General features: G+C 49.7%; 2 protein-coding genes across 5 annotated transcripts in view; one reads left to right on the forward strand and one right to left on the reverse strand.

Annotated features, from left to right (window-relative positions):
• The window catches only part of MCPH1 (microcephalin 1), a 124,486-nt gene that overhangs the window by 60,578 nt on the left and 47,304 nt on the right, over positions 1-16,604 (forward strand). The gene's annotated exons all lie outside the window — the stretch shown is intronic.
• The window catches only part of ANGPT2 (angiopoietin 2), a 44,017-nt gene that overhangs the window by 14,115 nt on the left and 13,298 nt on the right, over positions 1-16,604 (reverse strand). For both annotated transcript variants that reach the window (XM_081129502.1, XM_081129501.1), the window contains exons 2-3: positions 5,152-5,307; positions 1,853-1,974 (exon numbers count right to left, since the gene is read on the reverse strand). In XM_081129502.1, the coding sequence (XP_080985628.1) occupies positions 1,853-1,974; positions 5,152-5,307 (278 nt within the window). The remainder of the gene's footprint in view (positions 1-1,852; positions 1,975-5,151; positions 5,308-16,604) is intronic.

Consider the following 16,604-nt stretch of genomic DNA (forward strand, 5'->3'; position numbering starts at 1 on the left):
GATACCCTGGTGAGAATATAAGGTCTGTGGTATGTTATCACACCGCGTATTTGAAGGCCATGGTTTCACTGACAAGGAACGTGGACAGTGAGAAGGTGCCCTCGGCGTTGGGAGCACATGTGGGTGGGGTGGGAGCCTGCGGAGCCCCTCCCCTCCTCGTGACCACCTGTGCTACCTGGGCAGGCTGGCTGCTCTCTGGATTGCAGTGAATAAATAGCCTGTCAAAGTGAACGTCCACTTAGGGAAGTAAATCTCCCTCTAAAACACAGGCACTAGATTAGATGGTCTCTGGGGCCCCTTCTGCCTCAAATATTCTAACTCTGTTATGCCTTTGTGGAGGCAGGAACATTTTCTCAGTCTTTAACCCTGTGAACATTACTCAGCCAAGGAACCCACTACACATTAAAGGTCTTAATTGTAAGCATTATTGTTCAGTATTAATAATTATGATCAGAAGCTCCATTGCAGCTGTTAAATTCATCCAGCCCAGCAGTCAGAGTGAGTCAGGACAGTGAGCACACTGTCAGGGCACCGAGTCCGTCAGTACTGTTCCTCAGTGCAGTCAGTGCATTTGCCCTGCATCAGTTCTACCATATCCATTTTCAACTGTCAGTTTTTTACATTTTTCTAGGTATCAGCTAACTTATTTTTTCAATTTGTATGTCACTGTCATTAATTTAAAAACCCAGATGACTTACCATAAGCAGAAGAAAGGTCACCTGAAAATCAGTGCATAAAGCATTTGTTTTCTACCTAAAACCATTTCTGGTACCTTCAGGGGTCAGGCTCTGGAAACACTCCTGCAGGGCTCGACCTAGACTGTTGACATGAAGTACATGGGCCACTTTTGTCGCTCATCTGTGCTGCCTTCACTGTGATGTCCCCTCCTGTTGTATTTAATATTCCACAAGGAGATGGGACGGTCACATGGCCCGGAATGGGAATGAACGTAGGAGTACTCAGGGATGAACGTTTTCTCAAAAAACTATATTTGTCCCAGAACTAGACCAGTGTAGCTGTAGAGGGCAGTCACATCCTGACCCGAAAGGTTTCATCTCAGATACAAGAGTGAGGCCCAGGCTCCAGTCATCCCAGAGCAGACAGGCTCCAAGAACCAGTTTATCATCATTTTGGGTTAAGAACAAATAATTATTTAATTGACGTGATTTCAGTGTGAAGTAGGAGTACATTGTTGCCTGACGGTTCTCCACCTCATCTCTATTCTTCAATTAGAAACAAAGTGCCAGGTGTGTGATACAGTTACCCTGGGAAGTCCCTGACTGGGAGAGACTTAGGAAAGCAGTCCCCCTGATCACCCATAATTCTTGTTCATGTATTGGTTTTCTTGGGGTTTGTCTATATTTGAATACAATGTAATCATGTAATCTTTATTTTATCTGTGGTTTAGGAGTAAATATTGCATCGTGAAACGTGCTTTGGTTTAAATATAGTTTTCCTGCTGTAGATGATGTGCATTGGGGACAAACTAGCTTCCCAGAGGCAGAGAAGCTCCATGAAGCTGGCAGGAAGATGCCCCGGCCAGTGTCACCCTCGTGCACATACTGGAGCACTTTCCGGGATGTGGAGGCAGGGTTTGGAGGGTGATGGTAAGAGGCTGCTGAAGGGGCCAGAGGATGAAACACAAAATTGAGAACGGTTAGGGGGCTCACACTCTCTCAGTACCGTCCTCAAACCCCTCCCTGCTTCTCCGCACAGAAGTTCTGATCCTCGTGAAATTTTAAATTAGGAAATGTGGCATTTTGGGAGCTTCTGTTTAACAGCCTCTGAAACAGTCTTTCGTGTGGAGAAAGTGTGCAGTTCGGGATTACAAAGTTTCTTGCACTTTTGTTACCTGTTCTGGTCCTGCAGCTTGTTGATTTCACTGGTCTGGTCCAGAATCTGTTTCTCCAGTTTGTTGGTGGAGAGGGAATGTTCCAGAAGCTGGAGCTCAAGCCTCGTTGTCTGATTTAATACCTGGATGTGACAGAATGAAGCTCCTGTTTATCATGTTCACAGTTAGGTACAGCTTCCTTTTAACCGAGTTGCCTCAGTTACAGAAAATGTGACTGAGCCTCTTGTTCTACCCAGGCATCTGACGGGGGCTTGTTTCCATTGTCAGAACTATCTCAAGTTCCCGGATTATGTCAGAGCGTGTTTAAAAGTCCTTTAAGCAGGTGTTTATGTTGGAAAGTGTTTAATAGCTCTGCTCGGTGGTGTTTGTGTCGAATAATAGGATGTCAGCTCTCTTGTTGTGTCGTATACAGTGAGGCAGTCGGGGGATAGAAGTCATGGGTGGTATGCCCAAGACGTGGTAAGTGACAGAGGCCCTGCCTGCTCAGAACAGTGCTGCTCTGTTCCTCAGCAGCCACCTGCTTCCATTCTGTGGACTGCAGCTCATTTTCAACCCAGCATTTCCAGGCCACCTGCCATCACTTCCATCTCTTCTCCCTGGTCTGAACCTCAGATCAGCCGGCTGGGAGACAGCACCCTGTCGGGGTGGGATGGGGGCTCGGTTTTGCATGGGGGCCTCCCTGACGTGCGCCACGCGCCCTGTCGCTGCTCCCATTGTGTCCCAGCAACTGTGAGGACGGATTCTTTCGCTTTTGGCTGCCTATTAGCAGGAAGGCTGCATTACTCATGTCCTGTGTGTCATGGATTTTCAGGATGTGAGGTCACGTGGAAGTGTGAGGTGGGATGTTGCCGGGGAACAGGGGTCCTTGAGGGAGCATTGTTTGCTCTGGGCCCGTGTCATTCATAAAGGCCCAGCCTGGCCCCAGGAAAGGAAGGGATGGTCCAGCCTGAGTCCCAGCTGGGTGAGTTCAGGCCATAAACACGCCTTTTTGGGTGCACTAGGGCATTGGCCACTGTGATGGTGGGTTTTAATACGAACACCTGGAGCGTGGATTTGGCTTTCATCTTTGGGCCCAAACATTCTATGTTGTTTATGGCTGAAGGAAGTGGAGACTCAGGTCTTTTATTTAACTCCTAATGGCATGAAAGGAGCACAGTGGGGGACATGTGCGGAGGGTGGTGTGTGGGTCCCGACTGACCCAGAACCGATAGCAACGCTTCCATCTCATCCAGGGGCTCAGCTGCAGGTGACTGTCCAAGTTATCAGGGTCGGCTGGTTTTGTGCTGTCTCTGAGATCTCAGACACCCGCTGTCCCTCAGTGTCCAGTTTTGTAGTCTCTGACAGGCTAGAGGAATCTTGCTTCGTACAGAAGTGTTCATGTTTGCACTCAGACCTGTTTCACACGTAACCACTAACACGTGCTGAGAGTCGGTTAGTTGTACAACGCAGTCCCCCGCTGTCCTGGCTCAGGTCCCACCATGCTAACGAGTCTGGTTGGATACTCTCGGCTGTTTCTCTCCAGCCGTCTCCCCGTGTTCCTGTTGTCCTGGATCATATGATATGTAGTTCACAACAGGTATTTCACGATCATGAACCCAACCAGAAAAGCTCATTAGAAGCTAGAGTCTGCCTGACGCAGGATGTAGGAAGGTTCACGTCCAAGCTCTGTGCCTCCTTGCTTTTTAATACTGTCTCCTGGACACACAGGAACTGGGTTCCCGCAGTGCCTGGGTGAGCTGGCATCCCACCCTGCTCCCATCCCAAGGTGGGGGTGGGACTTCATCACTACTGATGCATTTTCATAATGGACTGGATATGGTAATACTTTCACGTTGGAATTTTTATAGATTTTCATTCTTAGCTTTTATTACCTCCTTGGATTATAGTTTTTGGTACCTTGTGATCCATCACGTAAAGTATTTCTGTTTTTCCTAAACTGTCCTAATATTGTGGAAAGATCTGGTAAGCAAGTAGTTTCTTGTTCTGTCCTCAGATAAAAGTACCTCGTGCTTCTGCCACCTCTCTGCTGCTCTCTTCTTTCCTGGCAGTTAGGGAGACAGTGAAACGCCGGAGTCAGGTGGACAAGGGTGGCCCTGCCTCCGTGGGAAGCTGTCCAGTTTCTCTTACCCCTGCCCCATGTCCAGCGCCTTGTCCCTTTAGCTGAAGCAGCCAGTCGGAGTCATGCCATGGGAATTGTTCACAGAACTGCTGATTTCTCTCTGGGCATCACTTACAGCTCAGAGTGGGAAGGTGCTGGCTCATAACTGACTAGGAAGCGCAGAGGCAGTTCACCCGGGAAGGGGCCGGTTCACGGAGGAAGGGGATTGTTCACCCGGGAAGTGGCTGGTTCACCTGGGAAGGGGCCGGTTCACCCGGGAAGGGGCCGGTTCACCTGGGAAGGGGCCGGTTCACCCGGGAAGGAGCCGACTCACTGGTGAGAGGCCTGAGCTTGGATCATCTCCACAAGTTCTTCCAGCAGCACTTTCCATCTGGACTGTTCCTGTTGTCTGTGGTGGGTCACTTAGCGGCTCCATGAATTTTGTTTTACTGTTTTGCAGTTAGTCTTTTAATATTTTCATGTTTCATGGTCTCCTTTTCTACCACTGTTAACCATTAGCTCATAAAGCCTTGAAGCTAAACTGGGACGTCACAGTCAGTCACATGGCCCAGCCCTGCTTACGGTCCTCGCTCCGCTCGGTCATCTGCCATGGGTGGAGCCGGGACTTTCAGAGCCGAGCAGGCAATGCTGCAGGCCGCTTCCTCCCCCGTGTGCCTCTTTCTAAAGTTAGACAGCAAGTGTATAAGCCCATAGGACCAATGGTGCACACTCACACCACAAACTGTACGAGCTTATACCACGGATTGTTTAAACTGTTCTTTGAGATTTAGGTTTTACCTTAAGAGTTGGATTGAAGAACAGAGTTTCTAGCCTCTGCCCCAGTGCCTTTCACTTCTCAGTGCATCGGAGAGCTAAGGACTCAGAGGCGGAAAGGACGCCTGGAGTCTAGAGAACACCACTGAGGCAGATGAGCATTCGTCTTGTCAAGTGTGAAGCATGTGGACAGGATTTCAGTGTCCTTAGTAGAATAAATGTAATTCTGCCACAGCACTAAAATTGAAAACCTGTTTACTGACTTTAAATTCCTATCTAGGTGCAAGTTCTTAAATTCTCACTAAGCCGTCCCGTTCCCCGCTGGACTCAGCCTTTCTTTACTTTTCCACTTTTCTCTGCTTAGCCATACATGCAATTTCGTGCAGCTGTCTCTGGCCGGACCCCGTGCGTCTGTCCTGTCACTTGCCTGGGCCTCGACGTCGGTGAGCTTGCGCGTCTGCTCCGCCGTCTGATTGAGCAGGTTCGTTCCGATCTCCAGCATCACCGCCGTCTGGTTCTGGACCGCGTTCTGCTGCATCTCCGCCATCTCCTTCCTCATGCTGTCCTGGATGTAGGTCTCCAGCTGGAAGGAGCACACGTCAGAGAGACGGCCGTTAGCCAGACGGCCAGAAACCTCAGGCCTGAACATTCCCTACCTTTAAACAGATCCGTTGGGTGACCTGGAACTTGCTCTAACTTTGAAATTTTGCTGCTTGTTTCCTTTTTAATCACTAGCAGTAAAATACAGTGTGTGACTTTATTTAACTCAGGATCTGGCAGCTTGGCAACATCACGCACAGGAGACAGACCGGGAGCCCACACCGCCATGGGCAGGCCGGGGAGGGGAGGGAGCGAGGCCGCGCTCAAGGCGGGCAGACGGGTGCGTTGATGGGCACGTAGGTTGCTTCATTATCATCAAGCGGGGCTTTTTTTACCCTCACCCAAGGAGTGAGGATATTTTTCCCATTGATTTTTAGAGAGTGGAAGGGAGGGGAAGGAGGCGAGAGAGGCAGAGACAGACAGACAGACAGACACATGGATGTGAGAGAGACACACAGATTGATTGCCTCTCACATGTGCCCCGACCAGAGCTGGGGATCAAACCTGCAACCCAGGTACATGCCCTTGACCAAACTCAAGACCCTCTGTGCGCGGGCCGACGCTCCAACCACGGAGCCACGCCGGCCAGGGCTCTAGCTATGCCTTGGAAGTGAGTGTTCGTGCATAACTTGGGTACTCAAAATTTAATTTTCCTTCTTTTTTGTTGTTTGTAATGATCCAGTGATGGGAGCCACAATTCCATTCATTGGTCTAGCGGTAACTCATGAGGTTAGAAACCCTAGTTTTATTTTTTTATCACATATTTATAACTCAAATACTTTTCATTAAATTGAATGATTAAAAATCATTCACCAAACTGCTCATCATACCTTTCTCTAAAACCACAGAAAAACCTCTCATAGAGGCGTCAGCCGGTGTGAGTCCTCCTCGGTGGTCCCTGCCCTGTCTCTGCTCCTGCCTGTGAGAGGGAGGGGGGGTGGGAATGCGGGAGCTTCTCCCCAGAGCTCAAGGGTGTCTTTGTTGCTTTGATCTATAAATTGTGTCTCAAGGTGTATTACAAGGTCTTAGGATTCGAGTTAGAGCTGTAAGTTCCCTGCTCCCTTGGCTGGCTTGCCATGGACCCCCCTACTCCCAGGAGTTCCCCATCTCCCCCACACTGGTGATCTGGATGCTTTACCATCGCTCCCTGGTTCTCTCTTGGCCACTGGGCAGATCAAAGAGTAGGAAACCTTCTCCATATGAATCAAAGTAGATTAGACTGGTATAAAGAATCAGGCACTCTCACTTGGCAGTCCCAGCAAACATCTCTCATTAGACTTCATAAAAATCCTAAAGCCGTGCCCTGTTAACCCTTCACTAACCAGCTAGTGCCAGCCAGCTCAGACTTTCAGTGGGGTGCTCTTTCTTAATCCCTCCCTCCCTCCCTCCCTCCCTCCCTTCCTTCCCTGCCTTTTTAAAATCATAACTTCTATGGCTTAAATTCCCAATTAAAAAGAATTTATATATAGAAGTTTGTAATTTCCCTCCCTCCCACTCTCTCACTCTGGCTCATCACCATGGGAATAAGGGAATTTTTGAGGTTAAAGTTACAGCTATATAAGTCATCCAGAGAAGTTATCTTAGTTACTCTTAACACCCAGCAAGAAATAATATTTAGAAAGACTTGTCCTGGGAAGTTTGGAGCTATTAAAGACACTCAGGCCGCAGTTTGGTTTAAGTCCATGCTCCAAGTAATAATTTACAAACTGGTATAGATAAAAGTCCTATTGATTTCAGTACTTAAGAGCTAAATAAAACTTATTCTACCTTTTCACTCTAAAGAGTATAACTGGGGGTGAAATGAATTCCTTAACCCTCCCCCAGCCCCATCTCTAGAACTGCTGGGTCAAGTGTGTTTACAGCATTGAGAGACATGAGAGGGTTGTTTATAATTTCACATTTTAAAGTCACGTTTCAAGTTAAAATTAGACTTAGGAACTAAAAGACATAAAAGACCTAATTTATAAAAATAAAGTTTCTTAGCTTTATTGCCACAGCTTTTTCTAAGCTTGAAAGTGGTAGAATGCAGAATGCTTTTTTATTTAGGTCATTGCTTTTCAGCTTTTCAGGATAACAAAGTACATGTACTGTGTGTGTGTGGGGGGGGTGCATCTTACACTGAAGCAAATTACAGATGTGTGTATACATGTGATGTGTGTATATGGATGTCACATATGTAGTAGATATGTGTAGATTCTGTATATATAATGTATACAACAGAATGAAGTGAAATTGGATATGAAACTGGCCCAGTTGCTAACTAATCGAAGTCTTTGGGAGAAAGTGGAAAGGAAACAGAAATGTCAAGTATCAGACCTTTTGTGTTGATTCTCAAAAAGATCTGTGTTCTCACACTCGAAGAATGAAATTAAATGAAAGTTTTAAGAGAGTAGATGACATGAACTGAGAACTCTTTAAGAACAAAGAATGTGTTTTGTCTCTGAAACAGTAACAGCTGTAATAGCCACAGTAACTGGTTCAAGTCGGTTGGTTACTTTGTGTCTCAGCTGTTGGGCCTCCAGGTACCTGGTGTCACCAGATGGGACACTCTGTCAGCAAACTGGCTCTTCAGCCCCTGCCTTTCAACAGCCCAGAACAGCACAGCCCCAGATTGGCATGAGAGTGCCTCCTGACGTCCAAGGATTACAATGCCTTAAAACACACAGGCCACCTACTGTGCAGTTAAGGAAGGGGCGGGATCATTCTTACTAACAGAAAGACCTAGAATTGAGGATTACTGGTGCTGATTCTATCTCCTGGGAGCTTCATGACAAAGGAATCTGTTTTCCCTCCCAAGACTGGCAGTAATTTTTAGAGAGGACAGTCATAATGGGGTGTGGAGACGAACACTTTCAAAGCAAGAGCTCCCACAGGGCTGGCCCTCCCTCAGTCTCTGCATGTCCCAGAGCCGGAGACCGAGTCCCAACACGAAGCCCACTGGACCTTCCCACGTGGAAAGACGCACCTTGACACTTCACTGGCTCTTGGCCGGGACCAGTTCATTCTTTCCTAGCTTATGGCCTGGAACGTCTTTCTGTTTAGTGTCTAGTTTTTATTGTGTATGACTGAAACCCACAAATACAGAAATCTGCCCAATGGAACCCCACTCCAGTAAAAGGAAGTCTTGATACCAGAAAAAAGAAGAGGCAAATGAGACCCCCTCCCATGGCCAGCTCCCCACTGAGTTGTTTCCCACCCTCGCCTCTGCGCTCAGCTGCTCTTATCCAAACAGCTCGAGATACTTGAGCCTCCCGAGGGAGGGGCCTGGCTCTTTCCCATCTCACGGGTGGCTGTGCACACTGGCGTGTGCAAACCTTGGGCCTTTGCCTCTGAAGGTGATTAGGCTCTGGTGCCGACCTGTGGGGCCTAGTACCTCTGAAGAGGTCTGCGTGAGGAGCTTGAAAGGACTGTATGGATATTCATTTTGTCTTTTTTTCCCCCAATCCTCACCCAAGGAGTAAGGATATTTTTTCCATTGATTTTTTAGAGAGAGTGGAAGGGAGGGGGGAGGCAAGGAAGGGGGAGAGAGAGAGAGAGAGAGACATTGAAGTGAGAGAGACACATCGATTAGTTGCCTCCTGGCAGCAGCCTGGCTGGAGGCAGGGATTGGACCTGCAACCCTCCGGTGCACAGGCTGATGCTCTAATCACTGAGCACGCGGCCAGGGCTGTCCTTGTAATGAATGCGCCGCGGCTGGGCCCTTGAGCTGTGTCTGTCCTTAGAACTCAAATGAATGCTCCAGATGTAGGTAACACTTTAAGGCTATTGCTAGCGTTTCAGTGGCGTAGTTTGTTGCTCTGTATCATTTTCATTTGCTAAAAAAAAAAGCTGTACCTCAAACATAGTCTTTAATAGTTGGCAGCACATCGAAGCCCTAGCAACCAGAGTACAATATCTTAACACAACATAGATACATATTTTTTTAAATGTAAAATGCATCCTCTCGTTTTCATTGCTCCCCAACACTTGGAATGATCAAAACTGACAGGAAAATTAGTCCATTTGTGAGGCAACCACAGCAGATGGATTACACGTGAAAATGCTTCCCTGGCTGTGTTCTCACCGAGGTTTTATCATCGTTATTTTTTCTATCAAAAGGAAAGTGATCTTGAAACCAGCTGGGGAAGGAAAACACAGTTGACAAAAATCGTTCCCAACTTCAAGTTTTGGATGTTGGTCCCTTACCAACCATAGACCCTGGTTGAGAGGCGGTTTCCACTTAAATAAAGCTCCAGGTCCTGGTGCCTTTTAATTAATTAGCTTTTTCTCACCTGAATGAATGACTGGTTTCCCCAGCACATTAACAACCAACTTGGGGTTTCATTGGAAACATTTCATCTCCAGCATTTCAACTTGGAAACAAGATATTATAACTCTACTCTCTTCCATGCAGCCCCCCAGAAAAAGGACAGTTTCTCCCTGCCCCAGCCATCCCTCCTGACTTGGCCCCTGCTTCCCGCCCAGCGCCCGCCATCCCCTTCCTCTGGGCTGTCACGCAGCCCACCTGCCTCCCCACCCCCCGCCCTGGGAGTCACAGGGCTCAGTGGAAGCTCGGCCACTTGGCAGCTCGGACGCCTGCCTTGCGCCTTAGCCTGCGGGGTGGATGCAGACCCCGCGGCCTGGCTCCACCCCCTTCCCCATCCCCACTTGACCGCCTGGACTCACTTCTGTGCGCACCTGGCTCCTGGCCGTACCTGGCCCCATGGGCAGCGTCACTCCTCGGGTCCGCCCCCCCTCTCCCTCCTTGAGACGATAGCCTAGCCACTGCACATGTCAGATGCCCACTACACTGTGTCTTGCATTGTGATACCTAAGTCATTTTGTCTTTGTTCCATTTATGTTTAAATCTCTAAATACTATGGTTTGTGGTGTTTGCTTGGGACACTGAGATTCTGTAGCCAGTCCACAGGCCTACATGCTGGTAACATGCACAGCATTTGTTCTTGTAATTTGTTGGAAAACTTGAAACCAAGATGATTAAATCCAGGAATACTCTGTTTGGAAGGCTTTTGACCTAATGTTCTTGGTTCCCTGTCATGAGCCCTTCAGACAGAAAAGTGGCAAAACTGGGCTTTCCTCCCGTCCTTAGGAAGCTTTTTATTTTCATCTGGAGACGATGTTACTGCCTAAGCGGTGAGCGCTCCATGGTTAAGGAGAGCTGCTGGGAGTAAGGGGAGGGCAGGGGGTGCCTTGGGCAAACCCCTTTCCCCGAACACTCGCAGGAGACTGGGCCGGACACTGCCCGGTGCTGGAGGCGATGTTCAGATGCCCATGAGCTGGCCAGTGACTTTGTCCCTGTTTCCTCTCTGTGTTGATCCCATACCTGAACTTCGTAGCCTAGAAAAGCCATGTAAAAGCCCGTGCCTTCCTTTGACTCTGTGTCTCTGACCGCTCTTTCCACATCCCATGTAAGGCTCTGTAGGACGTGATGGGAAACCAAGGGAAGCTGGGCCCTCCCATCCCCCGTAACTGCATGGACCCCACCCGCACAGGCTCCTCCGAGCACCTCCTGTAGCTGATCTGCTCTGACCTGTTTTCTCACTGTCTTCTGTAAGTGACTTTTTGTCTGGCATTGCGTGTAGATCACCCTGTCCTGTGTTCACTGCTATAAAATAGAGTCTAAGGGGTCACTCATTAATGGCTGACCTCGAGGGCATGATAGGGCCCGGCGCTGTGGGCACAATTGAGCCATATTGCAGTTACCGGTTTGTCCCCTCCCCCCATGACAGATAGAATGTAAAGTAACCTAGTATGCAGGTGTGTCTGTGCCACACCAGCCGTCTGTGCGTCCCTGCTTCATCTCTGAGTGCATCTCCATATTCCCTGTTGTTCAGTCGGGGGTTTGTCACGTACGCTCCCATGGCCTTGCCTCTTGGTATGTTTCCCTGACCACTGTCCCAAAATCTAAGGAAAAATGCAGTTTCCCCTTTAAAATGTTCTGCTCATTTCCTACTGATGAAATGACTATTTTACCATCAATAGCAGCCATTTAAAATATATGCAAGTTTAAAGGGGCTGTTAGAGTAACCCCATGTAAATTAGGGCATTTTATATGGCAGAAGTGTCCCATGTTACCCATGTGAGGCTTTCAGAGGGCTCCTGAGGTCCATATATATTGACCCAGATCTGTACCCCATGTCTCCCAAAATAGAGCTCTGAGCGCAGCGCCTTATAGATACTTGTAGGTCCAGGAGCAGATAAAATGCAGTGAATACTGTAGGGGTCATGCACATGTTCACATGTGGCGAGCACAGTCATACCCGTTTACAGCTGCGAAATGCCACGTGTGTATTCATCTCACTGGTTCTCACACAGCCTTAGCGTGGGTTTCCCCAAAGCAGAGCCCGAGGCCAAGTCTACATGCAGGAAGTTTATTTAGGACACAGTCCCAGGGAGCAGCCAGGAGAACAGGCGAGGGAGGCAGGGCAGGAGGGGCCACGTGGGGACCGGCAAGAAAGCCCACAGACCATCTGAGGAGCTGCCTCAGAGCCGTGCACCTGGCAGGGAGAGCACCCCGTCCCTGCTGGGCAGGCCGCCCGTGGGCATCTGCCCGCCACACTCGGGTCGCTTGCAGGAGCCCTGAAGCGGTTCCCACCGGGTTCCCCAGGCAGCTGGGAGTCGGACATGTTGCTGGGCCGGGAGCAGCTGTCCCACCACGTGCTGCTGAAGCCGCTGGGACCGTCCCTGCGGAATGGCTGGGGGAGGCGGCGGGGCGGAAGGATGTGAGCCCTCCCCCGAGGCCCTGACACAGAGCAGGGTTCTCTCTGGCCTCCTCCTGCCTCCCCGCGGGCCTGCACCCTGGGGACAGAGGATGAGCCTGACTGCGAGCCGCCCCGGGAGCCCGGGTGGCATGGGATCTTTGGGTAAAGCTCACGTGGGTAGTCTGGTGCCGTGGACGCCTGCCCCCCTCGGGCTTCACAGACAGCGGTCCTAAAAGCAGCCCTTCTGAGATGCCCGTTTCTGACAGGCTGGGAAGGAGAGGCTGGGGCTGGAGACAGCCTGAGGTGGTCTGTGTGCACGCAGCGCGAGCTTCGCAGCTGCCCAGCCACGGCCGTCGAGAGGACTCGCCGCCTCAGCGCGTCCCCACTGCGCGGGCTCCCCTTAGACCGCCGCCCGCCCGCCTCCGGGCGTGTTCACCCTGGGTCTCAGCCTGGGCGACGCAGCGCAGAAGGGCTGTGGGACCATTCTGTCCTGTAGGTGAGCCGCGCTGTCCACCGCCGCGGACGGGAGCAGTGGAAATTCAGCTCCGGGCTGCGGTTGATGAGTTTAGGCTGCAGTGTGCTGGGCATTTCTCTGTTTTCAGCCCTCACCGGGGGGGCGCGTTCTTGCTGAACCCTCCTTCTCTAAACAAGGGTGTAGGACCCGGATCACAGCGCGAGCCCGTAGCAGAGCGTGAGCGCGCCGATCGCCCGGCGCCGCGTCCCTCGCTGTGACCACGGCACGGAACGCCGGACTCACCTAAAAGTGTGCTAACCAGTGAGCGGTAACAGTGTAACCTCCACTGCTCTGCCGAGCTGGTCAGGCCCCAAGGTCATTTGTGTCTTTGCTCTGCCCCTGCTGTTTCTTTCTGTATCATGTGAGTTTGCTGGAGTCCTGGGTAGATTTCTGGGGACAAGAGAATGCCATTGTCTTTGGAACAGGCTTGTTTTCTTTCTTTTCAACATGGAATAAATTTGCACTGTCACAATTACTGTACTAGGTTGGTAGGAAAGGAAAAGGCTACAGGAATTTAAATGATTTTCCTCTTAAAATACTTTACTGACAAACTAGTTCTTTATAAGGAAGGCAGGAAGCCCTGCTGGTTCTTTAAAAGGGAGGGAGGGAGGGGGCCTGGGAACGCTTGAGAAATCGTGGAATCCAGCCCTCCTGCTGCTCTCTCCTCCTCCGGCCAGCAGACCACAAGGTGAAGGGAGTCCCTCTGAGCCCCTGGGGTCTCCGGGGGACCCTCCTTCCAGGGGACTGAGCTGCATGAGAACTGAGTTCCCTCTTTTCCAGGGGAGGTACCCTGAGCCACCCCAGCGATGTGTTGTCAGGGTGTTTCCTCCTGCGCCCACAGCCCTCTGCTGGCTGTGCATCCTCTTGGCCCCAACACCACCCGTCTGTTTACCGTGGATTCACATGAAAGGGCGCAACATGCATTTGTAGGCTCTCCCCGCTGAGCCCACCCTCCCTGCACCTCGTCAGCATCACCCTCAGGCGGCTCAGCAAAGCCGCCCAAACCACAGAGATGGCTGCGCCGTCGTGATGCGGGGAGAGATGTCAGGCAGGCACGGTCCTTGCCTTCAGATGCTCAGTTCATGAAGCTCTAGCTGCAGCTTTTGAATTTACTGGTTTTACAGCAGCCAGAGCTCCTGCTTGCCTGAACCACTGAGGAGGCAGAACCTGCCTTTTCTGCTCTTACCGCGCTTGGGCCTCACCCTCTCAAGTGTCTGAAGCTAACGCCTGTCATAGTTTGTATTTACTTGCATAATTCAGTGGCCGTGTGCACGTACTCTGAGGAATTATATATTTGCAGAGGCAAAGTGATCTAAAACTGACCAAATCCTTTCTTGACTCACATTAGAAGTACAAATTACTTAGACTGTTTCGCACATTAATTTCTAAAGCTGTAATGTATTTTAAGCGTGTTAACATTTTATTTTATACCTGATCAGTGGTAGGATTTTTTTTCTAATCAGAAACAGTGCTGCATAAGCAAATATTCTGTGCCCAGGTTACGTGGCAAGACAGAGCAGTGTGGTGGCTTCTTGTTTTTCCTAGTTATATAACTCTTTGTATCTCCTTTTTTTTTTTTAATTTTCACCCAAGGATATGCTTATTGATTCTAGAGCGAGGGAAAGGAGAGAGAAAGAAACATCGATGTGAGAGAGAACATTGATTGGTTGCCTTCAGTACGTGCCCCGACCAGGGATCGAACCCGCAACCTAGGTATGTGCCCTGACTGGGAATCGAACCTGCAACCTTTCAGTGCATGGGGTGATGCTCCACCAACTGAGCCACCCAGCCAGAGCTCTCTTCATTTCTTGACCTGAAATTTGCTAAGAAATGTATTAACTGTCCACAAGCGACACGATGGTGGTCGGGCTGGGGCTGCCGCTGGCCTTGGAAGGCAGGGAAACTCCTACGCATGTTCCCGTGTGTGTGGCTCGCAGTCCCGGAAGGGTTCCGACCGCCACACGCCCTGCTGTGTGATGGCAGCGGGGTGGCTCCTCCCGGGAAGTGGACAAGTCAATGTCTGCTAGGCTTCCTGACCCGAAATGAGAGTCTTACTGGTATAAATTCCTCTTTATGAAGTATCCGTTCTGGGATCTTTCAGGCTCATTTTTAGAGGGAGCTTATTTCCATCTTCTGTTTGGGGTTGTGTCATTCAGTGCTCTTCGGTGGTCGAGTAAGGATGCACATGAAAACTTGGCCATGAAATAAAGGCGTCATTGCTCCAAGTGGTTAAACACATTATTTTATTTCTGTAGGTTTAAAGTAATTTCGCATAAAACTTCAGTCTAAGAAGGAGTTCATTTAAATAAAGACAGATGCCCTGGCCGGTGTGGCTCGGTTGGTTGGGCATCATCTGTGCACCTAAGAGCTGCCAGTTCGATTCCCAGTCAGGGCACATGCCCAGGTTTCGGTCTCGGTCCCGGTCCCTGGTGGAGCGCGTGCAGGAGGCCCATTGATGAATCTGGAGATGTTTCCTGTCCTGATCTTCATGCTAGTTACATGAGTTAATTCATGCTTTAGAAGTTCGAGAAGCTGTCAGTTTAAGGTTAGTTTACCATTCATTTCCTGAATTTTAGCCCTCAATAAAAATAGTTTTCAAAGGGAAGTAGATTAAAAATGGAATGTTTGACAGTTTTGCTGTGACACTACGACCCTGGCTGCTCTTAGTAGTTGTTTTCCTCTGTCTGCATCTTTCATCTGGTCGAACCTAAATGCTGCTGATAGAAAGAAACTTGGAACAAGAGATTTGCAAGTGACTGTCTGCGTGGAGCCTGGGTTAAACCACCGCAGCTACCCTCAGAGGGTTAAATTGTTCAGTTAAGTAAATTAGTAGCTGCGATTCTGAAACTCGACTCCTTCCGACTCCTTCCGGATCAAGCATAAAAGGCATTCGCTCTTGGAAGACCAAGAAAGAATTCTAGCCGTTCCCATTAGTCTAAAAATAAATAATAAATAAATAAGCGTCTGAGTCATAGCCTGTGTCCTGCTGGAGTCCTGCGGCCTCCAGTGTAGGGAGAAAATGATTTATCTTCTACAGCACTGCACTGCCCATCGCCCGCTGGAGCAAATTCAGAGTCGCTCTGGGAAAAGGGAAATAAACGAAGTGGCCTGTTGAATTTAATCCTGCTCTGAGTTACTCCAGTTCAGGCATTGCCTACTTTTGAGCAGCAGCATAGAAACCTGAGGAGAGTAGCTGTACTTGTGTTGGGTTGAAGTGGGGAAGCAGTGAGAGCTGCGAAGTCGCAGTACAGCAGTGACGGGCTCTCCCCCCCGCGGGGCGAGTCCTGGCTCAGCGTGCTCTGGCCATCAGGCCGCTTCCTCACCCTCCCGCTCCTCACTGGTAAAGGGGCACATGGGTGCCTCCTGTGGTGTGTCCCTGTGAGAGCTAAACAGGGCCATCAGCACAGTTCCCAGAGTGTCTGCCAGCAACCTAGGTCCCCGCAGCCAACTCTCAGGAGCCCTGGGAAGCGGTTTAAATGTTCAGGGGACACCCAGCAGCCCTCAACACCTGTCAGCCCCTGGAGGAATCAGTAGGTCCGGGCGGCTCACCGCTTCAGCTTGCTGAATCCTGTGCTGTGCCAAGCTGGGTTAGGGTGGCTGCCGTCGTAAAAGCAAGGCCTGCAGGAAAGTCAGCCTGGAACTGGAAATGAGGCTCCATCTGAGTCCAGAGTAAGGGGCTGGGCAGTGCCCAACTGGCAACTATATTCCCCTCCTAAGTAATTGGGGTTGCTGAAGACAAAGTAAGATTCATATTTTTTTCTTTGAATACATGTGTATTTGTGGTTTTAACTGGCTACTAAATTGTCAGGACATAAATATTTCTAAGTTGTTTGGACCTAATCGCTTACTAAATGTAACTGTTCAGTATTTCTTTTGGCCTAGAAGTGCCAGGGGGAAAAAATGCTGAGAAATGAGGGTGCCATGCGCTGGGAAAGTTGTCCAACATCCCAACTAGAACCTTGTGTTTACCGAGTATAAACTTGGTCCACCTCCCTTCCTGTCCCCAGTCCAGACACTGTCTTTAATTACCATTTCCATGATTTGATAGGCTTTTTAGAAATCCAG

The sequence above is a fragment of the Miniopterus schreibersii genome (assembly GCF_964146895.1).
Source record: "Miniopterus schreibersii genome assembly, chromosome: 2".
NCBI lineage: Eukaryota > Metazoa > Chordata > Mammalia > Chiroptera > Miniopteridae > Miniopterus > Miniopterus schreibersii.